Genomic DNA, 27,039 nt, shown 5'->3' with positions numbered 1-27,039 from the left:
TTGTTATTAAATGTCTATTGTACACTGACAAAAAATAAATTAGTTTACAAAAATAAAAGCATGATCTAAGTATCATTTCTAAATTTTAATTACTAATAATGAATTAGGAGACCGGAAGTTGGGAAATATCATACTTAATATTAGCTAACTAATGTATATTTAGAAGTGTATAATTGTTCTGCAACATCAGTCTTGCTCAAGACCTTCTTCTAAATAATCTCAAAAAAACCATTCATTACCTTAAAATTTGGCACATAGATTTGACGAACATTGATTACCTTTATAGATCAGTAGTTGAAGAACATATTTTAACGTCAGTATCAGAAATGGATCGCCACTAGCGCATTGTTTCCACCAGGGATATGCTGCAATCATCCACCTCAACTACGCCGGCAAGGAATCGACCCGGGATGTTTTTCAATTTATAGCAATGCCTAACAATCACATGTTCCGGATAAAGTCCCGACCTCCAAAGCCCTTTATTGTTTGACACTCATTGCTCTATATCCATGTCTTCAAGTATATGAATCTTAAGCCTGGGAAACTGTCCATTGTTGACTATCGAGTGAGGGCCGCAAAAGGCATTCCATCGCAGTTTGAGCACTTTAAGATATGGTAATGCTGCAATCACCGCCATATTCTTCCAAGGTAATCCACATCCATGCAAACTTATCTTTGTAATGTTCACAGGAAATTTCGGAACACAACGAACAACATGAGAGCTGAGATTATGATTTATAACAACGCATTTCAACGACTCAAATTCATCATAGTGGGTGGCAAAATGACCGAAAAAACTTAAGGTTTCGATTGACTCGTGTGGTGACTCGATCTGAACGGCTATTCTCTTTAGCTTGGGGGTTCTTGAAAGCACTTCTATGGTATAACTATGAACACTCACACCTGAAACTGTTAAAAGATTCTCAAGATAAGAATCACCGAGGGGAGGAGTTGGCGGATCAAAGCCCTTGCAGTAAAGTTGTTTTAGTTTATGCATGTTCCAGATCTATATAGACAGATAAACTGGATCATTATTCCACAACACTGCTTTCAAGCCATTGCAAATAGTAAAAATCATAGTTAGTTATCTACTCCAAAAATATCATTATTTCGAGATTTGCTTCACATTAGCATCAACTATGTAAATTCAATTGCCCTCTTACATTCATTGACCTTATTGCATTTACTACCCCTCTGAAACTCGCAACTGCGCGATTTCTCCCTGTCATAAAAATATTAGCAAATACACCCCATTTTCTTTTTCTTTTTTATATTTAACATATATTTGCATATTGTTTGCTACAATTCAACTATTTTTCCATTTGCTTTTTTTTGGATTTATTTATATTTAATATCTATTTTTTGCATTTTGAAATTAAAAAATTTTTTACAGAATTTTATTGTTTTCGTGATTGATGGGTGTGGCACGTGGTAGTGAATCAAAATTAATCAAAATTATTTTTATTTTTAGCAAAAACCCGTGGCTTAACCTACTCGGGTATTTTTGTCTTTTCACAGCTGGTCAACGGCCAAAAGTTAAATGAGTCGAGTATAGGTCCTAAAAAGAAGCATATGGGGTGTTTGCTAATTTTTTTATGACAGGGGGAAATCGCGCAGCTACAAATTTCACAGGGGTAGTAAATGCAATAAGCTCTACATTCATTACAAGAATGGCCTCACGAATAAATCATGAAATTTATTCTTATTCTCTTCACTTTTTGTGCACAGATGAATAATCAAAAACCTCTCTTTGATGATTTCACTATTTCCTGAAAGACTCTAAGAACAAATATTAGCTCAATTGGATGCGATCGATCGTGCCATATTAAAACCGTAAGCATTTTGGAAACTAGTATTTGTGAAATAAAATATAGAGTCGTTGATTTCAAATATATCCAAACAAAACTACCCGGTCTTGTTGACAAAACGGTATTATACTCTGCTTCCTTTACCCAATCACTCGAGCGCACAAATCCATAGCACATTCCAGATTCTCTAGATAGAATCTTTAAAACAAGAAGGCGCATAACCGAATTTTGTTAAGCTTTCTGGATATTTTCATTCATAGCTAGGTTTTAGAAAAATAGATAAATACATACACATATATATATACACACACACACGCATATATGTTGGTCTGATTATCAAGGCCTTGGCGAAGGAATCAAGCTCGAATAACCTAATTCTTTTTAAACATATTTTAGAATTTTTGTTCTAGTCGAGTTACGAGTTGAACTTGAGCTTGAAATGAGCTTTCATACCTTAACCATATTCACTAACAACTTACAGGGAGGTACATTTCACATTCAACAATCATTTGATATACTCGAATCCATCACACTTCTTTTTTTATTTCCAGCCATTGCAAAAGTAAAACAATATGTAAAAATAATTACCTTTTACATTACAAGAATGGCCTCACGAATAAATCAAGAAAATATCAAAAAACATAAGTTTCAATGATCACCAAAAAAAAAAAAGTTTACAAAAACAGGAAAATATCAAATCATAAACAATTTTATGAAAGCTTTGAAATTTTGCCACACTTGCCGAATAGGAATCTTCATGTTCATTTGAATAGTTGAGGCATTTCAATCGCCGAGCAACACACGATTAGCCATTCGGAATTTATTATAATCCTGTACACACAGATAAATAAAAATCAATCAAAACCTCTCTTCAACATTTTCAAGGATCAAGCTTACCAAAAATTCACAGAAGAAAAAGCAAAATTCACCGTGCAGCTAAGTTGAAAATCAACATAGAATTGCTCTGGTAGATATATAATGGTTAATGAACTGAAAAATGATTATAGGATGAAAGATACAATATTTGGTAACAAGTAAAGATAAAAACGCCACTGATTTTTTTGGTATCACTCTTTAGAGTATACATCTTCGTTCTTTCGAGTTTCAACGGCTCAATGGTTCGAAACACTTTGAAGAGAATGCAACAGTTTTTGTAAACTAAGAAAATTTATTATAAAGTCCAATACTGTTTTTTAAAATAGAGTATTTTCGTGTTGACAAAAAAAGAAAGAGATATATAGTCCTAGTCAAAGAAATTGCTAGGATATGATCATCTATATATTAGATTCTTCAAGTGTACCATTGAATTGACCCTAAATTTTTTTACATAGATTTGACGACCATTAATTACCTTTACATATCCGTACTTGAAGAACGTATTTTAACTTCTGCACCCAAAAAGGATCGACACTCGCGCATTTTCTTCTTAAAGGATGGGCTGCAATCATATACCTCTAGTAGTCCAGTGTTCTTGAATCGATTCGAGATGTTTTCCAATTTATAACAATGCCTAACAATCACCCACCTTAAGTATGGAATGTCAAGTTCCAAGTTCTCTATATCCAAGTCTTCCAGCAGCAAGAACTGCAGACTCGGGAACTGTCCTTCGCTGAGTTTCCACAGAGGGCCGCAAAAGGCATACCATCGCAGTTTGAGCACTATAAGATTCGGTAATGATGCAATCACTTCCATATTCTCCCAAGGCAATCCACATCCACTCAGGCTTATCTTCCTAATGTTCATAGAAAATTCGGAACTGAACGAATAATTTGAGAGCTCAGATTAGGATTTACAACGACACATTTGAATGACTCAAATTCCTCATAGACGGAGGCAAAGTGACCGAAAAAATTGAAGGTTTCGGTTGAGTCGTGTGCCGACTCAATCTGAACGGCTATTCTGTTCAAATTTGGGATTCTTGAAAGCACCTTTGTGATACAACTGTGAGCACTCACACCCGAAACTGTTAAAAGATTCTCAAGATGAGAATTATCCGGAGGAGGTGGAAGGTCGAAGCCCTCGCAATAAAGTTGCCTCAGTTTATGCATGTTCCAGATATCTAAAGGCAGGCAAACTGGACCATTATTCGAATATTTGATGTTATGATAGCGAGTGAAAATCAATACCTCAAGGTTTGAAAGTGTGGAGATGGAGTTGGGGAGCTCGCTGTCACACGTGATGGAAAGGTGCGTCAAGTGAACTAACGCAAGTAGTTGATGTGGGAACTCGTAGAAGCGGAGCGCAAGTGCATCTAGTACCTTGAGCAATCTTAAACACAAGGGCAACAATACTGGATATTGTTGTTTTGGACCGAAACACAGAAGAGATCGTGCATTCGGAACAGATTCCATCCATTCATGAACTTGTGTTAAAGCAAGAACAACATTATTGTGGACGCACAAACACTGCTGCCTTTTGATGGTCTCTGGAGTACAATGGGTGTACTTTTTCAAGATATGAAAAAACTTTTCACTCTTAGCTTCACTAACACATAAACTTCGAAAGGTGAAATGCAGGCTAGTGTTCTTCTCTCAAAACAACACTTTGCAGAATAAGTAGATCCAAGGCGTTTCCAGCAATTTCTTCAATCCCCGGGTATGTCCCCAGAAAGCCCTCAGAGACCCATAATTTGATTAGCTTTGATCGAGAAATCCCATAATGTTTTGGGAACACACCCATATACATAAAGAATGGCTTTAGATGCTGAGGCAACATCATGTAACTAAAAAATAGTGCCTTTGAGAGTGGCGTATCGTCATATCTTGTGATGACGTGTGGATCATCTTTTTCTGATAATGTCTTCCAATCGAGTGTAGTCTGGGCCAATGTGCAGATATAAACGAGTTTCGAACTCTTGTATAACAAGTGGATCGTTGTAAACTTGTTTAACAAGGCTAGTCTTGCCGATTCCGGTCATGCCCATAACTGATTTAACTAAGTAATGGGAATTGGGATCTAAAATCAATTGTTTAAGTGCTCTAATTTGGTGATCCAATCCCACGAGAAGATTCTGTTGTTGATTGTGAATATTATAATATGAAGAAGCAAAATTAGAATACCTGCTGCTGCTGCAGATGTTGTCGGTTGCTGTGTGAAACGAAGTAATTTCTTCTTTGACTATTTGCAGTTGATTATCCGACAAGTGAGAGTGGATAAGATGTTGGAATATTTGAACAGCAGCATAAGAACCCATTTCTTTCTCTCTCTGTGTGTGTGAGAGAGAGAGAGAGAGAGAGAGAGAGAGAGAGAGAGAGAGAGAAAGTAGTAATAAGGATCAATTAGTTGATAAGATTTGCAGAAAAAATAGTGGGAGTAGTTTGGAGTTCATGTGGGTTGTGTTTTCTTGGAATTTCTGTGGATTGATTGTGTTGGGGGGAAATCTACCGACATTTTTACATTTTGAGGAAAATCTTGTGGCTGATGACCACTAATAATAATAATAATAAGGGTAAATTACAAACACCCCCTGAGGTATGACCAAATTACAAAAACCCCCCTCTTGTTTGGATAATTACATCTACCCCCCTCAACTATGATTTTTTCTTACACCTCCACCCTTATGGTGCCAAATTCAACATAATCATCTAGATTCCGTAAAATGTGCTCTAGTTTGTATTCGTTTTGTGTAAAAATACAGTTTTCGATGCACCACAAACTGATATATACAAGTTAAAAATCACATATTATGATCATCTTGCTTCATAATGTAGAGTTTGAATGGGATAAAACGGGTACAAAAGTGATAATATTCCATATAATCTCGAAGATTCCACTAAATTTGAGGAGTTGAGGGGGTGGTTGTAATTATCCAAACAAGAGAGGTGTTTTTGTAATTCGACCATACCTCAGGGGGGTGTTTGTAATTTACCCTAATAATAATAATAATAATAATAATTATTATTATTATTATTATTATTATTATTATTATTATTATTATTATTATTATCATTATTATTATTATAACGGAAAAGTACAATTTGCACGTGAACTATAGGGTTTGTCACAAAATAGTTCCTGCCATTTATGGTCAACGTTTAAAATACACACACCGTCAGTTTTCTTATGCTTTTAACCTTTTTGCCCTTAAAAACCTAACACGGTCAACCAACACCACCTTTTCTTTGTCTTTTTCTCTTGTTCAGTCTTCTTCATCGTGAGATGGAGTAGCAATTTCAAATATACTTTTCTAATTTCTTTGGCATAACGTAAAGTCGTAAATTAACAAAAAAAATCAGGAAACCTAACATATTTTATATCCTATTTTATAAATTTACTTTATGTTTTAGCAAATTAACTAAAATTAAAGAACACCCACAGCTCAACACTCTTGCTACCATCAAACACCTATTTTTGGGATATGAAATAAGCGGGTTTGTGCGGGGGATCCGTCGGACTATGGCGGTGTGAGGTGTGCTAATTAATGTTTTTTTTCGACAGCGCTGTTTCGATAGTGAGATGGTTGCGCGATTGACATTCAAAAATTGGGTGGCACAATTTTCGCATAAGGGACTGTGCGGGGATCCGCCGGCGGAATACGGCGGTGTAGGTGTGTGCCAATGTATTTTCGGTGGTGATGATGTCTGGGTTGTGGAGTGGTTTTTTATGGTAAAAGACGAGTGCTGGTGGTGGTGGTTTTGGATAAAGAACATAAAATTAGGACTTTTGATTTACGGCCTCATGCTTTTGGAAAGTGTATTTCAGACCCCACACAACTATATGTACAAATCTTGGGGGCAAAAGGGCAAAAAGAATCAACGGTCATAAAACTGCTACAAACCATAAAAGTCAACATGCCATGTCATCATCTACTAACATATTAGAAATGGAGGGGCTATTTTGTTACAATTTGTACTTTATGGGGTGTTTGGGACAAACCTTACTATAGTTCAGGGATGCAAACTGTATTTTCCCCTAATAATAATAGAGTAAAAAGCAGTTTGCCCCCTAAACTATGGACCGTTTTGCACTTTACCCCCTAAACAAAAAAAATTTGCACGTTTTTACCTTAACTCATTAATTCGTTGTACGGTGCCCCCTAAACTTAAGTTTCCGGCAAATTTGATCGGAATGTCAAAACACATGCGTTGCACGTGATATTTGTGGGGGTAAACTCGTCACCTCATTATATTCTATATATTAACTATGAATTAATAATTAAAAAAAGTAAAAAATAAAAATAAATTGAAAAAAAAAAAGAATCATCTTCTTCTTTCCGTCGCCTACCACCGTCCCAAACCCATCCCGGCCAGAAAATCTCGCTGCCCCCAGCGCCGATTCACTCCGCCTTCATTCCTGTCATTCTCCCAATTCGCCACCACCTGTTATCTTGACGTTTTCCTTTACAGATTTGATCCATGGCTGTGAGAAGTAGGTCGAAATCTTTGGCCCAATTTTTTCGGGGGAGAATGCTTCTCCGATGAAAATTTTGGGGGATTTCGGTAAATATTTGGGGCTTGTTTTGATCGTAGTGAAACCTTGGGTGTGTCTTTAATGGCTAGATTTTGTAGTTGTTGAAGAGTTTGTCGGCGGGCAACGAGCTTGGCGACTGAAATTGAAGGTGAAATCGGCGTCGTCGAATTGTTGCTACAGTGTTCTCTGTAATTGGACGAGGAGGCAAAGATTATTGCTGCTTTGGATGTTCCTGGTTATTCTTCCCTACGCCGCCGCCGCCGTGGAAGTCGTGGTAGAAGACGGCGATACGAGTGGGGCTGGAGGAGGCTCTGGTGGGTTTCTTCGATGAATTTTTTCATCCCCTTTTTGCCGTCCGGAAATCCATCCACTCGTTAGGCTTAATAGCTCCTTGGAGAATGGAGATGGTAATTTATCTTTTTAAATTTGTTTTTTAAATTCTTTTGAAGAACACTCTTGGCCTCTGCAATGGCCCTCTGCCCCCAAGATTTCGTAGGGGTTGCATTTGCTGTGTAATACCTTTAGTGTGCGTTTGAGGAATGTCGAGATGATTTATGATTAATGGGAATTGAAATTTGTTTGGCCTAGAAATTGGTGCACAAAAGGGCTTTGGAGATGGAAAGAAGCAGCCATTATTCACCAAGGTAGTTGGAGAAGAAGACCAAAAATGGAAGAGAAGAGAAAAAATTGAAGTCGGACAAGACTAAATGTAAAAAGACAAATTTGCCCCTCCAAATCTCGCGTGAATGGCACGTGCGTGAGATTCCGGTGACATTTGCCGGAAAATACCACCTTTAGGGTATCGTGCAACTAAAAAACGAGTTTAGGTAAAAACGTGCAAAAAAATATTGTTTGGGGGGCAAAGCGCAAAACGGGTCATAGTTTAGGGGGTAAACTGCTTTTTACTCATAATAATAATAGTGTAGTTTTAGGGCGAATTACAGTTTGCACCCCTTTACTATTAAAAAGGTCGCATTCACCCCCTGTACTATCAAAATCTACAAATACCCCATGCCGTTAGCACAGACTGTTGACGCCGTTTGTCAGACGCGTTGACCGACCGTTTCTTAGCGCCGTTGGCTTTTTCTGACATAAATACCCAAAAAATCACTTTGTAGATGCTGCATACTCTTGCCCATTTTTTCTCACCAAAATTTTCACATTTTCAGCTTGTTTTTTCTCTTTTTTTCCCCTTTTTTTTCTCGTGTTTTCTTTTCTCCTCGTTTTTTCTCCTTTTTTTTTTCCTCTTTTTCCTCCTTTTTTCTCCTCGTGTTTTCTCATTTTTTTCCTCTTTTTTCTCGTTTGTTCTCCTGTTTTCTTTCTCCTCGTTTTTCTCCCTTTTTCCTCTTTTTCTTTTTTTCATTTTTTTCCTGTTTTCTTTTCGTACCCAGCTGCTTTCACTGAATCCATAACTTCAAAATAAGATATTACATCAAGGTTAATGTCTAGCAGAACTGATGTCATCCCTCCAATGTAGTCAAATCCATTAACTTCGGTGGATCTTAAGAGTAAACAACTGATCATTCATTTTTATGTATTAAAAAAAATTCAATCAATAAAATCCCATTAAAAAAAACTGAAAATCCCTAATTTCGAACTACATCAGTCCTAATTTCAACGAACAGTAAAAATCGAAAACAATAAAAAAAAAAAAATCACCTAAATTTTACTCAAAAATATAACCTAAACCTTCAAAGTGCATCGAATTCAAGAACCCAAAAAAAAATTCACTGCACCTACACAAGTTCATGGCTTAATTGAGAAAAAACCTAAAAATGAAAATCTTACCTTCTTCTACAGTAAGCGTCCTTCAAATACACTCATATAATAGTTCTTCAAACCAATTTCGCGAAAACTCTGAGATAGAGGGAGATTTTTGTGAGCCTTTTTTCTTTATGAAAATTCGAAACGAGCGGCAGAGAGTGAGTGTGTGTTGTTGTGAGAGAATTGAAAGGACTTGGAGATATTTCGACATTCATCAGACGTAAAAAACGAGGGTAGACGAGTAATTGCACAATAAAAGTTAACACTGTCAAATGTCTGACCATTGACTGTTAAAAACAGAGGGGTATTTGTAGATTTTGATAGTGCATGGGGTGAATGCGACCTTTTCGATAGTACAGGTGTGCAAACTGTAATTTACCCTAGTATTTATAATAAGCTATGTAGCACGGACACGAGAACGCGGACCCGGGGAAACATGGAAACAGACATGGGGAAACTCTGTTTTCCAAAACGTTGGATACGAGAATGTGAGGACACGCATAAATAATAAAAATATAGGGGTTCATTCATAATTTCTAAAAAATATTATAATGTTTAATATCATTCCACAAATTCCATTCGGGGCATATAAATTTATTTTAGTGTAGAATCAACATCTACAAAAATATTAAACACACCACAAGAAGTGAAAGGGAGTTTTAATATTTAAGATTTTTTTAAGCGTATGCAATTCAGAGTTTTTATTTAGAATGAAATTTGGAATTGTTGTCTGGAAACGTGTTTTTAATTTTTTATTATTATCAGAAACGTCCCCAAAACTTTTAAATATTTATGGAAATGGCCCCAAAACATTTCCAACAGGTGTCATGGAATTTTGATTTCCGAAACGTTTCCAAAACGTGGAAACGAGTGTGGGTTGAAGTTTCCGTGCACCATAGTTTATAAGTGAAGTACTTTGAGTGTACATCATCATATTCATAGAATTTTCATAATAAAATTAATATAATAAAAACAATTAATTTAAAAATTGAAACTCCATTAAATATCTAATGCTCAGCTTCAAGTAAATAAGAAAGCATCGAAGTTGACTCTTCTCAACTCCCGCTTCTTTTTATCAGTGACAAGTTACAAGTTACAAGCCATTGCAGAAAGAAAAAAAAAAACAAGTAAAACACAAAAAACAACGTTATTTCCAGAATTGCTTATGATCAGTAGCATCAAATTCAATTATGTAAAATTAATTGCCTTTTACATTTATTACAAGAAAGACCTTACGAATAAATCAAGGAAATATCCGAAACATAAGTTTACAGTTCCCTGAAAGACTAGTTTACAGTTCTAAGAAATACAGGCTTATGATTTATGCATGTAAAAACTCTAACCGTAGAATTTTCACATAAATATCAAATGAAATGAGGGAAAAATACAGTTTTCGTCCCTCAAGTTTGCACGGATTTCACATTATGTCCCACATATTTATAAAAAACACATACGGTACCTCATGTTTCAATAATTTAACACTTTTTGTCCTTTCCATCAATTTATCGTTAGTTCGTCAATTAAGTCAGTACAACACACACGCTTGATTCCAGTACTACTAATGGAAATTTGACAAAAATGACTAAAAGTGTTGAACTTTTGAAACATGAGGGACCAAATGTATTTTTTGTGAACATAGATGACCAAATATGAAATCGGTACAAACTTGAGGAACGAAAACTGTATTTTTCCCAATGAAATGACATCTACCGGTTAAAAGTACCTCTTCGGAAATATTTGATCGTTTCTTTTTCTCCATGAAAAGTGTTTTTGTTATTAAATGTCTATTGCGCACTCAAAAAAAAAAAAGGAAATAGTTTACGTTAAGCTGAGGCGAATAAGTAATAGAGCTAATTGCAAATACCACCCCTGTGTTATCTCTAATTGTCAAATACAGTATGTGGAAAACAAAAACTCACCAACACCCCCTTGTGTTATCAAAGTCAGAGCATCGAGACCCCTAGAGCCAAATCGTGTCACTCACTCGCGGATTGTGCGATTTTTAATAGTCTTTTTAGGGTGAAATATCATAAATACCCCTTTATAAAAAAAAACCTTGTTGCTTAAATTATGAATAAACTAAATTTATAGGACCAAATTGTAATTTCCAGAATTCAAACTTAATAATGTGAAAATATTATGTCATTAAAAAAAAGAAAAAAAAAAAACAATCATTGTCTTCTTCCCGTTCCCCACCCCCAAACCCCAACCCCCAAGTTCAGCACCATCACCTCCTCTTCTGCAATCAACATACCAGACCCGAATTCGCACAACCCGAGGCTAACCCCAGCCCTATAACAACAACGGCCTATCTACAACATCTCCAAACGATTTCTCTCGACGGCGACGAGTTTGACGGCCGAATCTGCTAGGTCAAAAAATTGCACATTTTTGTTCTTTTCTCTTCTCTTGCTCGCCTTATTGCCGCCACCACCGTCAAAATAGGAGATTGTGGAAAGGTTTGAGGCATGCGTAAAGTTTATTGGTGTAAACTAAAATTTCAAAGATGTTGTGGACAGGGGATTTGGAGAAGATGGTGGTGGCGGTGAAGGAGGGGTGAGATGGTGGTGAGCAGCGACGGAGCAGAAGCGGCGGCCGGGTGGAGAAATGGTGGATGAGTGTTGTGGCCTGTGAGTTGGGTGGGAGGGTAGGGGATCTGCTGGAGAAGAAGAAGAAGCTGCTCTTTTTTTTTTTTTTCTTTTTTTCTTTTTTTTTTCTTTATTTAATATAGAATGTAAAAAAAATAGAAAACATGAAAAACTTTTAATGTTACAATATATATTTTACTCTGGTTTAAATATTTTTTATTTTTATTTTTATTTTTAATATGTACAAAACAAAAAAATATATAATATCTATAAAATTATAATATGCTTCATTAATTGCTCAAAAACCCCATAGGGCATTTTTGTCATTTTACCTTCAATTAAAGCCTAAAATCACAAAGGGTGCAGTGTGCTTCGAAAATGGTAACACAAGGGATGTTGGTGAGTTTTTTTTCCACAGGGGGATATTTGACAATTAGAGATTACAGAAGGGTTGTATTTGCAATTAACTCATAAGTAATAATATTCAACTAAAGTATATAAAAGCAAATTTCATTGAGAACATAGTGAAAGAGCACAAACTCTTTTTGACCAACTTGATGGTTGACTAAAATATTATATGCTTCAAGTGTACCATTGGATTGACCCTAATTATTATGTGCACATAGATTTGCCGACCATTGATTACTTTTATAGATCAGTAATAGAAGAACTGATTTTAACTTCAGTATCATAAATGGATCGCCACTCGCTCATTTTTTTCAGGATATGCTACAATCATCCACCTCTACTTCGCTGAAACGGAACTGATTCGGGATGTTTTCAAATTTATAGCCATGCCCAACACTCACATTGTTCCTATAAATTGATGGTTCACTGCCTGACTCCCAATGCTCTATATCCAAGTCTTCCAGCAGCAAAAACAAAAGACTCGGAAATTGTAGATAGCCGATTTTCCAGTAAGGGCTGCAAAAGGCATACCATCGCAGTTTGAGCACTCTAAGATTCGGTAATGCTGCAATCACTTCCATGTTCTCCTAAGGAAATCCACATCCGCTTAGACATATCTTTATAATGTTCACAGGAAAATTGGGAACACAACAAACAACATGAGACCTGAGATTAGGATTTACAACAACACATTTGAACGACTCAAATTCCTCGTAGCGAGTGGCGAAATTACCAAAAAAACTGAAGTTTTCGATTGAGTCGTGTGCCGACACAATCTGAATGGCTATTCTCTGTAGCTTGGGGATTCTTGAAAGCACTTCCATAGTACAACTGTTAACACTCACACCTGAAAGTGTTAGAAGATTCTCAAGGACAAGATGAGAATCACTTGGTGGAGGAGCTGGCATGTCAAAGCCCATACAATATAGTTGCCTTAGTTTATGCATGTACCATATCTCCATAGGCAGATAAACCGGACCATTATTTGACAATTTGATGTTGTGATACGGATCAAAAATCAAGACTTCGAGATTCCAAAGTCTGGATATGGAATTGGGGAGCTCTCCGTCACATGTGATTGCAACGTACGTTAAGTGAAGTAACGCAAGTAATTGATGTGGGAAGTCATACAAGCGGATTGCAAGTGCATCTAGTATCTTGAGCAATCTGAAACATGAGGGCAAAAATATTGGATATTGTTGTTTTGGGCGTAACATAGAAGAGATCGTACATTTTGAATTGATTCCATCCATTCATGTACTTGTGGGAGTCGATGTGTGACTCTTTATTGGGGTAGCTTGAAAATGCTACCTTGAAGAATATGTGACTCTTTATTGGGGTAGGTCTTTCATTTTGCTGTTGCATTTTGTAAATTTGTTTTGCATATTCTATTTCTTTTGTATCCTTTTGCATTGAGGGACCAATTGTTTTTCATTTCACCGTTGTATTTTGCATTATTCTTGTTTTCATTTTTCTGCTGTATTTTGAATTTGGCTAATGCAGATTCTATTTCATTTTGTTTTACTTTCACGGGAGGAGCATTGCAACATCCACGACTGATGAAAGGTCTTTGTTTCGATGCAATCTAACTGGAACGAGATGTTCCTTATTTTCAGTTGAATTGTAAGAAGTATCAAGAGTAATCACATTCAATGACATGGTGGTAAGCACCTTGCACGTATGAATTATTTGGTCATGGGTTCGACACCACGAGGGGAATTGGAGAACCAGTAACTATCCTCCATTAAAAGAAAAGAGTGAACCTCAAGGTTACTGAACACAATTAATGAAGTTTTCTAAGTTAGCTTCATACTTAATTCCGTAGTGACTGGGATCAATATTATATGTCTGGAAAGCTCTGTATGTGAAGTTGCCAACCCTTCAAAACGGTGCGTCATTTGGAGTTCTCTAGAAGAAGTTATGACAAATCCCGTGGAAAGCTCTCTTGCTACAACCTCTAGGTTCATCCTTGCAGGAATGTTCCTTATTTTTGTTGAATGAAAAGAAGTACAAGCTCCAAGAAGTTTCTCACACCAAATACCATACCGAGATTGCAATTTAGTATTTTTCAACCGAAATCAATTTGGCAGCTTCACCAAGCACCTCCACTTTGCACTACTCTTATTTGTGAAATTCTATTTAGTTATTTGGAAGTTAATGTTTAATTTAATATAAATAGTTTTTCCTTGTTTGTTTTTTGGGTAGAATCAAATAATTAACTTATGTGAATTTCTAGAGCCTTATCCTCTCTATATGGACAACTTATTCGGTGGAATTTTTTGTTCAATATTCTCTAGAGCATTAAATGTACCTTTGTATGTCTTATGTTGTACTACCTCTATTCTCTTTTAAGAATTTTTTTTGTTCCATTTTATCCGTCACTTGACAATTCCAATGCTGCATTAATTACATATTTTTCAATTATACTTTTATTAATTCTCCAATACTCTTTCTGCATTAATTAGTAAATAAGGGTATTTTGGTTTATCTATATCTATTTTCCTAAAATCAAGATATATTTATTGAGATTCTTAAGACTCGTGTCAAGGTGAAAAACGACACATATTTAGGAACGGAGGGAGTAGTTTAAATGTACTTACGTTTGTTACATTTTTCTTATAGATACTAGATTTTGACATGTGCGATGCATGGGATTGAAGTAAAATTAATATGGGGTAAAGTTTAATTTAAACGACAAAATTGAGAGTTCAATTCATTTTCATGATGTTTCATGTTTTGCTATACGTATTAATGAAAACCCCCATCTATAAACTCCCCCCCCCCCCCCCCCCCCCCCCCCAATATTTATTAATTTAGCTTTATGTAATTGATGTAATATGGTCAAGGAATGACGATGAAATTGAGCTCAAATTTATATAAAGACATTACCTCATAAATATAAGAGACTTGATGTTCGCGAGAGCATTTTTACGAATACGGGTTTATAATAATTCACTCTCTACCTCTATTTATCTCTCTGGTAAAAAAATCCTCTCAATCCATGTTAAGATAGAAGTCTTACAAATCTTCTTCTTTGTCATCCATAACATGCCTCAATTAACTGTAAATCAATTATGCCATTAAATCTTAAGGAATGACGATGAAATTGAGCTCAAATTTATATAAAGACATTACCTCATAAATATAAGAGACTTGATGTTCGCGAGAGCATTTTTACGAATACGGGTTTACAATAATTCACTCTCTACTTCTCTTTATCTCTCTGGTAAAAAAATCCTCTCAAGCTTTTATATAAGAAATTGTTCCGAAACCCATCTTATTGTAGCGATTAAAAAAGGAAAATGAGTGCATCGGGCGAGGATCGAGATACACAATCCAACTAGGTAAAAATATTTCGTTTTTGTTCTATAAATCGGAAAAATGTGACTCACGACCAAAATGGGTGCTGAAAAATGATTTTCACGCCCAAACTGGACACAAATAAGACCGATCACGCCCAAAGTGGGCGCCATGTCCTCCTTTCCGTGCCCGATTTCGGCGCCCAACACTGTTTTTCGCGCCTCGTTTACGCGCCAACCACTTTTGCAGTTTGTTTTTGTCTTTTTTTCTAATACTCTTTAACGTTATTTTGTTTCGTAATTATTTCAGGAAGATCAATAAAATTCTTCTATGTTTGAAGTTGATCATAGTGAGCATTTTATAGTAACATGACTATTTAACTCAAGGGATGATCAGTTGATAGATTTTGACGATGCATTGGCGGGGTAGACGTCGAGCGTGGGACATTATAAATAATAGTTAATGTATTTTCTTTGTATGTAGTTCTTGTATTATTTGATGTTTATTTACATTCTAAACAGTAGTTGATGTATTTTCTTTTTATGTAGTTATATATAGTTTGATGTTTATGTAATATATTTGTTTGATGTTTATGCAAAATAAAAAAAAACATAAAAATAAGTAATAATCCGGCAATAATTAAAAAAAAACATATAAGCATAAATAGTAGTCTGACGATAATTAAAAAAAAAAACCAAAAAAATGTAATAGTTTGCCGATAATACAAATTAATTAATTAATGAATGAAATAAAAATAAAAGATTGTAATTAAGTAAGTAAATAAAGTAAAAAAAAAAAAAAAAATCCTGAACCGGACGACCGGTCCAGGCGTCGGTCAAGGGTTTACACGCTTGGACCGGGCTTGCAAACCCCTGACCCGTGCCTAGACCGGGCGCCCAAACCTCCGATCCACGCCTAAACCAGGCGTCCTCCCTCCATTTCCATGCCCAAAACAGGGATGTGAAAATCATTTTCACACCCATTTTGGGCGTGAAAACGATTCACACGCTCGTTTTGGGCGTGGAAATCGCGTAGCATCTGCAAAATAACCCCCCAAAACGCAACTTCTTGGGGGTTTTCACATGATTAACACCAAATTAACCACAAATTAAACGCATATAAATAATTTAAATGATAAATTAGCTTTAATTTAGAGAGATTCGGATTTGGGAGGGTTTATGAGAATTGTTGTGGGTGTTTTTTGTGTTTTGGTTGTCTTAGAGAGAGAAGGTCAATAAGGGAATGAACGGTATTAGTAATTTTAGTACCGCCTAAATAATTTCTAGTAAATATAATTAGTACAATGAATAATTTAGTATTATCACTTAATTGCCTAATGAGAATTATCTCTAGTGTGCAATATCTAATGTGTAATATGATATTTTAACCCATAAAAGACACCATTTTTTTCTTTTATACAAAAGATATATATGAAATGTAAATTTGTTATCATGATTTCTAGCTGATATTAAGAAAAATGAAATGAGCCAATAATTTTAAAAATCTTGGATGATTTAAATTGAAAATTTGTTGATTTGAAGGATAGTGAGTAGAAGGGGCAAAAAATTGAAATTCTAATCTATTTTAAAGGGTATATGTGAATCATATAATTTTCTAAATTATTAAATAATTTTCTGATAAAAATAATAGTAAGTAAAATGACAATTTTAGTGGTAAAAGATACGTAGATTTGGGACCAAAAAATATGTATACTTAACGGATTTTTTAACTTGATTATATTAAATGAAATAAAATAATAAAATTAATTAATTAAATGAATGACAATTATAACTATCAAATGAGGGGTAATTGGCACTTTGCACCCTCGAATTACATGCCATTGGCACTTTACATCCTTAAATTGAAAAAAAATAGCAGAATGCACCCTCCAATTGCTATTTCTTTGGCATTTTGCATCCTGATTCACCTTTTGGCTAAAAAAAATGACTTGTTACCTGTTTTGTTTGTTTAATAAGGGGTAAAGTTTTCTCTTTTATTTTATCAGAAATTTTAAAACCTTTCATTATCTAATAATCTGAATCATCATTTTACCCATATTCTTTTTTTCATTTTTAACCCGTATATCCCCATCTTTTCTTTAACATGGACAACGTTTCCGGATTAAGAACTATGTCCTAATCTGCAATTTTCTTTCTTCTCCCTCTTTATATTCATAGGAGCAAAAAGGCTCCCTTTGTACAACAACTTTCAGACAAAGGGGTTGAAGGCGTAATTGTAAGTGGATAACTCAATATAAAACCGCCAGAATGAGCAACAGTGTCAAATAATATATATATATATATATACTTCCCTGTTCATTCTTTATTTTCCAACTCAAAATATAATCATGAGTGGCAAGTTAATTATATAGTTGAAGCTATATGGATTTTTTTCTTCTATTCGTGATATAACTTTTGCAGGAATGGAAACAGAGCTCAGTAAAATGGGAGAGGAGAATCAAACAGAAATTAGATTGTCATACAGTAAATGAAAGAACATAGTAAACAGATGAATCAGATTATTATCCAAACCATAAGTTTCAATGATCACCCAAAAAAAAAAAAGACAAAAGTTTACCAAAACAGGAAAATATCAAATCATAAAGAGTTTTATGAAAGCTTTGAAATTTTGCCACACTTGCCGAATAGGAATCTTCATCTTCATTTGAATAGTTGAGACATTTCAATCGCCGAGCAACACACGATTAACCATTCGGAATTTATTATAGTCCTGTACCCACAGATAAACAAAAATCAATCAAAACCTCTCTTCAACGTTTTCAAGGATCAAGCTTACCAAAATTCACCGGCAAAATTCACCGTGCAGCTAAGTTGAAAATCAACATAGAATTGCTCTGGTAGATATATAATGGTTAATGAACTGAAAAATGATTATAGGATGAAAGATACAATATTAACTAAAACGCCACTGATTTTTTGGTATCACTCTTTAGAGTATACATCCTCGTTCTTTCGAGTTTCAACGGCTCAATGGTTCGAAACACTTTGAAGAGACAGGAGGTTAGTGAAATAGAATGCTATAGTTTTCGCTAGTTTTCTAAACTAAGAAAAATTTATTATAAAGGCCAATACTCTTTTCTACAATAGAGTATTTTCGTGTTCATAAAAAAAGAAAGAGTTTCTAAATATAGTCCTAGTCAAAGTTGGAGAAATTGCTAGGATATGATCATCTAAATATTAGATTCTTGAAGTGCACCATTGAATTGACCATAAAAAAATTCACATAGATTTGACTAGCATTAATTACCTTTATAGATCAGTAATTGAAGAACTTATTTTAGCTTCTGCACCGGAAAAAGATTGCCACTCGCGCATTTTCTTCATAAAGGATGGGCTGCAATCATCTATCTCTAGTAGTTTGGTGTACTTGAATTGATTCGAGATGTTTTCCAATTTATAGCAATGCCTAACAATCACCCACCTTAAGGATCGAATGTCAAATTCCAAGTTCTCTATATCCAAGTCTTCTAGCAGCAAAAACTCCAGACTGCGGAACTGTCCTTGTCTTTGGCTGGTTTTCCACAGAGGGCCGCAAAAGGCATACCATCGCAGCTTGAGCACTATAAGATTCGGTAATGATGCAATCACTTCCATATTCTCCCAAGGCAATCCACATCCACTCAGGCTTATCTTCCTAATGCTCATAGGAAAGTTCGGAACTGAACGAACAATTTGAGAGCTCAGATTAGGATTTACAACGACGCATTTGAATGACACAAATTCATCATAGACAGAGGCTAAATGACCGAAAAAACTGAAGGTTTCGGTTGAGTCGTGTGCTGACTCAATTTGAACGGCTATTCTCGTTAGCTTGGGGATTCTTGAAAGCACTTCTACGGTACAACTGTGAACACTCACACCTGAAATTGTTATAAGATTCTCAAGATGAGAATCATCCGGAGGAGGTGGGAGGTCGAAGCCCTTGCAATAAAGTTGCCTCAGTTTAAGCATGTTCCAGATATCTATAGGCAGATAAACTGGACCATTATTCGGCAATTTGATATCATGATGCCGAGTGAAAATCAATACCTCGAGATTCCAAAGTGTGGATATGGAGTTGGGAAGCTCTCTATCACACGTGATGGAAAGATACGTCAAGTGAACTAATGCAAGTAGTTGATGTGGGAACTCGTAGAAGCGGATCGCAAGTGCATCTAGTACCTTGAGAAATCTAAAACACAAGGGCAACAATACTGGATATTGTTGTTTTGGACCGAAACACAGAAGAGATCGTACATTAGGTACTGATTCCATCCATTCATGAACTTGTGTGAAAGCAAAAACAACATTATTGTGGACGCACAAACGCTGCTGTCTTCTGATGTTCTCTGGAGTACAATCGGTGTATTTTTTCAGGATATGAAAAAACTTTTCACTCTTAGCTTCACTAACACATAGACTTCGAAAGGTGAAATGCAGTCTACAGTTCTTAAATTTAAGCGAATTGACAGAAGCGTGCTTTTCTCTCAAAACAACACTTTGCAGAACAAGTTGATCCAAGGCGTTTCCAGCAATTTCTTCAATCCCCGGGTCTGTCCCCAGAAAGCCCTCTGAGACCCATAATTTGATGAGCTTTGATCGAGAAATCCCATAATGTTTTGGGAACACACCCATATACATAAAGAATGGCTTTAGATGCTGAGGCAACATCATGTAACTAAAAAATAGTGCCTTTGAGAGTGGCGTATCGTCATATCTTGTGATCACGAGTGGATCTTCTTTTTCTGATAATGTCTTCCATTCTTCAAAAGATTTTCCACGTAGATTCTCTCCAACCTGTATAATTGCTGCAGGGAGTCCTTCACAGTTCTTGGCAATCTTCTTCCCAATTTTCTCAAGTTCACGACTGCAATTCTCCTCTCTATTACTAAATGCGGTCTGATGAAGTAGTTTCCAACTGTTGTCATCGTTGAGAAATGGTAATATAATAAACTTTTGTGTATAAATGTAGTCATAAAATCTTTGGATCTGAGATATGATGATGATCTGACTTCCTTTTATTTTTTTAGGCATTATATCATAGTCGTCAGCCCATACATCGTCTAAGACAATTAGATACTTTTGAGTAGATAAAGCCTCCCACAATTGATTCTCCAAATAATCCGAGTCGTCTATTGCTTCAGAAGGGATGATGAAGCCAAGTTCATCGAGAACACGCAGCATAATATCTTTCCATTCAGTGTAGTGTGGGCCGATGTGCAGAAATAAACGAGTTTCAAACTCTTTTACAACAAGTGGATCGTTGCAAAATTGTTGAACAAGACTAGTCTTACCGATTCCGGTCATGCCCACCACTGATTTAACTAAGTCATCGGAATTGGGATCGAAAATCCATTTTTTTAGAGCTGTAATTTGGTCAACCAATCCCACAAGAAGATTCTGCTGTTGATTGTCGGTATTATAATATGAAGAAGCAAAATTAGAATACCTGCTGCTGCAGATTTGGTCGATTGCTGTGTGAAACGAAGTAATTTCTTCTTTGACAATTTGCAGTTGTTGGGAGAGCAAAGTGAAACCGATGTCATGATGATCTGGATCCGACAAGTGGGAGAGGATAAGATCATGGAATATTTGGAGAGAATCTATGAATCGTCTTTCATAAGCTGCCGCATCAACTTTCTTGCTGCTGGGAATCTCCTCCATTCTTTCAACAACTGCTAGGATAGATAGCTTGTTTGATTCGGACATGCGTTTCAGTGTATGCTCAAGGGAAACTGAAGCAGCACAAGAACCCATTTCGTACTAACACCTCTGTGTGTGTGAGAGAGAAAGTACTAATAAGGCTCGATTTGTTACTAAGGTTTGGAGTTCATCTGGGTTGTGTTTTCTTGGGATCACTTTTGGAGTTTGACATTTTGGCTCTTCTCTTGAAAAAGAAAAATATAAAGAAAGGAACTACTAATATTTGCATTATTTTTGTTAAAATTTAAATATTTGTTGATTTCTCTTTATTTTCTAATGTATTTATATGTAATATATATTTTCTCCAAAAGTACTAAGGCATTTGCAAGAAATATAATAGTAAATTTATGGGGTTGAGATGGTCTTTGGGGGTTGACATTTTGCATCTTTCTTAAAAACAACGACCACTTTTTTTGGGATTTAACAATTAGCATTACAGCTGTGTAGCTGATAACCAAGAAGAATCTTCTGATTTAATATTCATTTACTAACAAATTTACAAATTGGTGTTGTTTGTTTTATTAACTTTTTTATACAAATAAAATAATTAAAAAACTAATAAGTCAGAAATAAAGATATAAACAATGATATTTTTTCAAAAGTTGAAATTTCGTACTATACTGATTTTGGTTAAAATCTCGCAAAAAATGATTTAGAGTGCATTTTACCATGAGACTAACAACAATTGTGGTGCAATCGCCTTCCAAAACTACTCTATTCCACCGGTGACCACGAGCAAATTCTAAGGCTTTAAGAGCAGACATTGCCTCGGCTGAAATAGAGTCGAGGAGAGATGAGCTCCATGTAAAGAACCAACCTAGGCAAGTTCAATCAGCCGACCTCGCCAAACCCCCCAAACCGCAGCCATGGTCAGCCGAAGTTAGAGAAGCATCAAAATTAATTTTAACTTCATCTCTTGGAAGGGCCTCCCAGCTGGAATTCAATGTTCTCACAGATGGACCAAGTTTTTGGCGAAGCACCTCTGCAGCAGACCCATGCACATCTGCAAGGAATTTCTTTGCCAACACGATAACGTCAAGAGCCGATCGATGAACATCTTCAAAAAACCTCATGTTCCTTGCATGCCATATAATAGCCCAACAAATACTATACAGTATTCAAAATCGGATTTGTCGATTTGATCCTTCATATTCATAATCCAGTCGACAAAAGAGAAATCATTATTGAGATACGATTTAGATACGATATTGTGTAGATACGTAAGATTATATTAGACGTATATTAGGTAGTTAATTTATATAGGAATATAATCTTCTAGCTATGGTAGGAGTTGTAGGTGTTTAGGATTTCTTTCTTGCTCATGTATATATACGGGTTGTGACTCAATGAATAGAGCAGAACAGTTTTCTCTTCCAAACATCTTTTTACATGGCATCAGAGCCAAACGTACAATAACCAAAAAAAAAAAAAAAAAAAAAAAAACGCTGGAAACGGTGAGATGACAGGCGGCGACAAGAAGACCACGACGGCTGGAGAGGGATCGTTAAGCTCAGATTTATCGATGGGACGTTGGAGAAACCAGCGAACGATTCGTCGGAGATGGAAGATTGGTGGATGGTGAACTCGATGTTGGTTGCCTGGATCTTTAATACGATCGAACCATCGTTGAGGTCTACCATCACTTACATGGAAAACGTAAAAGACTTGTGGGATGATCTCCACCAACGTTTTTCAATCGGGAATGGACCTCGAGTTCATCAATTGAAGGCTGATCTTGCTGCATGTAAACAACAAGGGCAAGCAGTGGTGGCATACTACGGACGACTGAAGATGATGTGGGACGAATTGGTGAATTACGAACCGATACCTTCGTGTAAGTGTAGCGGTTGTAAATGCGATATCTCTGAAATACTTGAGAAGAAGCGAGATAAGGAGAAGGTGCATCAATTTTTGATGGGCCTTGACGACCTGGTGTACGGAACGCTCTAATATTTTAAGCATGGAACCATTGCCTAATATTAATAGAGCATACGCTATGATCATTCAAGAGGAACGACATCGGAGTATTGCCCGCAGTGGCGACGAACGTCGAGATGTAGTGGGTTTCGCTGCTCAACTGGGGTCAAACACAAAGATAATGGCTGTTCGCGGAAAAGAGAAACAAGGGTTATGTGGACATTGTGGAAAACATGGGCACGATGCCAAGACGTGCTACCAAATCGTTGGGTATCCGGAGTGGTGGTGAGATAGGGCTCGAACAAGTGACAGAGGCCCAATTCGAGGAAGAGGAGCAGGACAATTTGGGCGCGGCAGAGGAGGCGGTGCAAGAGTGAATGTAACTCGTATGTCTTCTGAAACCGAGGCTCAAAGGCATGGTACTCATTCTGATTCAGATCCTCGCGCATTCACCGGACTCAGCGGAGATCAATGGGCAACTTTACTTGAGATGATTAATGCAAATAAAGGTGGCATGGAGCGACTCTCTGGTAAGAAAATATTTGATGAATGGGTCATAGACTCGGGGGCCTCGCATCACATGACGGGAAACATAGAATTATTGTCCGACTCGTATGAGATAACACCAATTCCGGTGGAGCTTCCAAATGGAAAAGATGCTGAAGTAAGACCAACCTTTTCTTTCTCAACTTTAACAGCAAAGTGGTAGGCACTAGGGACAGAAAATAAACCGTTCTTGTTATAATGCCAAATAAGGCGGTCTTCATTTGTCGACATTCCCAGTGGTATGGACAATATGCACTTTTGATCCTCAACATTGAAAATGGAATTAATCATATTTAAATTCCATTGACCAGTATCTCCGTCGATAAGATTTTGTACCTTCATATAACCTCCAATGACCTCGTGGGTAGAAAATTTTGAACGTACGTTCCCTAGGGAGCCATTTACTCCCCCATATATTCCTCCACCGAGTACCTTTCTCTACCAGATTAATTGCTCCCCAAATACTTCACCAAGTGTAAGATGGATTCGACCCCAGAGATGAGTCCATAATACTCGAGTGAGGATAATATCTAGCCTTGAAAATTGTTGCCAATAAGCTGTGTGGGGAGTCCAATAAGCGCCATACCTGTTTCGCAAGGAAGGCCGTATTGAAAGCATGTAAATCCCGAAAACCAAGGCCCCCAAACTCCTTGCTGTTACATAGCTCTTGCCATTTAGCCCAATGAATTCCTTTTCCATTATTATTTTTCCACCAAAACTTACTCATAAGCTTCTCAATTTCTTCCTTAAAGTACCTTGGGAGACGAAAACAACTCATTGCATAGAATGGAATAGCTTGGATCACCGACTTTATAAGAATTTCTTTAACCCCCTTAGAAAGCCACTTTTCTTTCCATCCTTGAAGCCGTTGACACACTCGATCGCGAAGATAGGCGAAAGCTTCCCGTTTTGATTTTCCTAAGGCGGAAGGAAGGCCTAAATATTTATCGTGTTTATCAACCACCTCCATGGGAATTATCGAGCGAATCAAAGAAATATTATTTGTACTAGTCGTCTTGCTAATTCACCTTCTGGCCCGAGGCCTCGGCGTATGTTTGCAAAACATTTTTAATACATTCAGCCGAAGTAACATTAGCATTACAAAAAAGAGTTTATTGCATTTACTACCCCTGTGAAATTCGTAACTGTGCGATTCCCCCTTATCATAAAAAAAATTAGCAAATACCCCCCTGTGCTTATTTTTAGGATGCACATTCAACCCATTTATATTTAGCCCATTGACCAGCTGTGAAAAGACCAAAATACTCCGGGAGTGTTTCTGCAATTAAAAAATACATTTTTTTTTATTGTAATAGTTTTTTATTTGAAAACACAATTTGGTTTTGTATTTATTTTATTTCCGTAAAATTTCTATAGTTTAATTGATTTGATTAAAATATATTGTAATTTAGAGTTTTCTATATTTGTTTTGAAATTTTATTCATTTCCATTTTATTAAATATAAACAAAGATTAAAAAAGAACAAAAAAAGTAAAAAATAAGGAAGAGACATCATTTTCTACCCGTCAAACCACCCCGCGACTCCACCCAAAAAAAACATCTTCATCTTCTTCCCAACCGCCGCCGCCGCCGCCACCCCCCACCATTGGCTTTAGTACTTTTATGGACCGAAACCATCTTCCAGTTCTGTAATTAGTACCAGTTGCTCACCCTCCTTCCACCACCGCCGCTGCCGCCCCTTTCTTGACTGCTGGAGCGCTGCTGCTGTTGGTCTTTTCCCTCATCGCGAACGCCATTTTCTTGTTTCTTGCACCTTCAGAACTTGCAAATCTGAGTTTTGGATCTAAATAAGAGGGTTTTTAAAAGAACTTTATAAATTACAAATTGATCCATAAGAAATTAGATAATTCATAATCAAATCCAACTGAGTTTATGTTTATTTGTGTGAGGCTATTTTTGTCATTTCATAAACAAAACTCTCATAAAAAATCACTGAAGATGCGCGTGTGGGACACGATATGCTCTGTGGGACCTAAATGGCTTTGACATTTTTTCTTAGGGGGTATTTGCTAATTTTTTTTATGACAGGGGAGTCGTGCTATTGCGATTTTCACAGGGGTAGTAAATGCAATAAACTGTTACAAAAAATCATAGTGTCATCAGCAAAAAGTAAGTGAGATACCCGGGGAGCTCGAGCGCAAACCAACAAATCCGCAATATTTCCACGATGTTCTTCTCTTTTAACCAAAGAACTTAATGCCTCCGTACAAAATAGAAAGAGATAGGGTGAAATTGGGTCACCTTGATGTAATCCCCTCCCTGGTTTAAGAAAGCCGAAAGACACTCCATTTAGTACAAAAGAATAAGTGACCGTGGAGACACATAGCATAACCAACTCAACAAACTCGCTTTTGAACCCAAGCCTGAGCATTACTCGACGAAGGAAATTCCACTCGATTCTATCATAAGCTTTACTCATAATCCAATTTAACGGCCATATGTTCAGCTTTACTCCTCTTCATATAATGAACCACCTCATATGCAATAAGAATATTATCATCCGGAACAAAAGATGATTGAGTCTCGGAAATAATATTATTCATATGTGGTTTCAACCGGTTAACTATGGCTTTAGAGGCAATCTTGTAAACCACGTTACTCAAGCTGATGGGGCGAAATTGGGTTCCGGCCTAGCACACTTTAGGATAAGAACAATATGCGTGAAATTACCTGCCTCGGGTAATTCTTTATGATTTAGAAGCCTTAGGACCCAATTTGTAACATCGCTGCCAATTAATGCTCCAAAAACGCTGATAAAAAACCACAGGGAAACCATCGGGGCCTGGAGATTCTAAGGGGTGCATGCCATCAAGCGCTTTTTTAACCTCTTCCACCGTATACGCTGTTGGTCGAAAACCTACACGCAAGTGCACGTATCGTACAAGTAATAAAGTGGATTTTTTAAGTCCAAGTATCGATCCCACAGAGAATATTTAATTATCTAATCCTAGACGCTAAATTCTACCAATTATTATCAAGCCCACCCTACACAGTCGAATTTAGAGAGAATTAACTAAATTAAAATAAATTAAAAAGCAAATTAAAAAGACAAGAACACGAAAGCAATTGAAAAACGAAGATTAATCAAAGTAGACAAGCCTAGGATTTTATTCTTCCCCCTATGTGATTATTATTCCCCCAATTCCTTCAATTATACAAGCAATTAATCCGGATTATTAACCTGAGATGCTAATTTAATCATAACCCGCTTCCGCGTGTATTACGATTCTAATACTCTAGATTCAATTACTATATTCCTATGCAATTAATTCTAGAACACAACATTAAGCACAAATCTCAATAATGGCTACCTAAGAGATTAACTATATTCCTATGTTAATACCACAAAGGCTCTTCTACCACAGTTCTAATTATTAACCCGATCTTCCGATTCATGCGATTAACAATAACATAAAAGCGCATAAAGTGGCCAGTTTCATGAACTTAATAAAACAAGAAGAAGAAATAATCCGGAATTAAAACTTGCATAAAATCATAGAATTGGGTTCATAAATCCCACATAGGGTTCCAAATAAAATCCTAGAAATAAAGACTTAGCTACTCGTAATTCTTATG

General features: G+C 36.3%; 3 protein-coding genes across 5 annotated transcripts; 1 reads left to right on the top strand and 2 right to left on the bottom strand.

Annotated features, from left to right (window-relative positions):
- Window positions 1–493: 493 nt before the first annotated feature.
- Window positions 494–3,500, bottom strand: LOC148772719 (putative disease resistance protein At1g59780). Its single transcript, XM_088824081.1, has 2 exons — window positions 3,261–3,500; window positions 494–1,006 (listed from the first exon to the last, which is right to left on the bottom strand). The coding sequence occupies exons 1-2, from the start codon at window positions 3,498–3,500 to the stop codon at window positions 494–496; spliced, it is 753 nt and encodes a 250-aa protein (XP_088680207.1).
- On the bottom strand, window positions 2,335–21,161 carry LOC148772718 (disease resistance protein RPH8A-like). 3 transcript variants are annotated; one of them, XR_016031595.1, is made up of 3 exons: window positions 18,545–21,161; window positions 18,074–18,131; window positions 2,335–2,639 (listed from the first exon to the last, which is right to left on the bottom strand). XR_016031595.1 is itself a non-coding variant. In XM_088818988.1 (2 exons), the coding sequence occupies exon 1, from the start codon at window positions 21,031–21,033 to the stop codon at window positions 18,547–18,549; it is 2,487 nt and encodes an 828-aa protein (XP_088675114.1). In that variant the 5' UTR covers window positions 21,034–21,161; the 3' UTR covers window positions 2,338–2,639; window positions 18,545–18,546. The 3 variants fall into 3 exon arrangements, 2 of the variants coding, with proteins under 2 accessions (XP_088675114.1, XP_088675116.1); XM_088818988.1 differs by lacking the exon at window positions 18,074–18,131 and having other exon boundaries at window positions 2,338–2,639; XM_088818990.1 differs by lacking the exons at window positions 2,335–2,639; window positions 18,074–18,131 and adding an exon at window positions 17,766–18,007.
- A 1,378-nt stretch (window positions 21,162–22,539) lies between these two features.
- On the top strand, window positions 22,540–22,929 carry LOC148772717 (uncharacterized). Its single transcript, XM_088823628.1, has one exon. The coding sequence runs from the start codon at window positions 22,540–22,542 to the stop codon at window positions 22,927–22,929; it is 390 nt and encodes a 129-aa protein (XP_088679754.1).
- The last annotated feature ends 4,110 nt before the right edge of the window (window positions 22,930–27,039 follow it).

This window comes from Erythranthe guttata, chromosome 1 (genome assembly GCF_056151865.1).
Source record: "Erythranthe guttata isolate IM_541 chromosome 1, IM_541, whole genome shotgun sequence".
Classification (NCBI taxonomy): Eukaryota; Viridiplantae; Streptophyta; class Magnoliopsida; order Lamiales; family Phrymaceae; genus Erythranthe; species Erythranthe guttata.
Note: the sequence above shows the minus strand (reverse complement) of the source record. Positions and strands in the feature narration are given on the sequence as shown.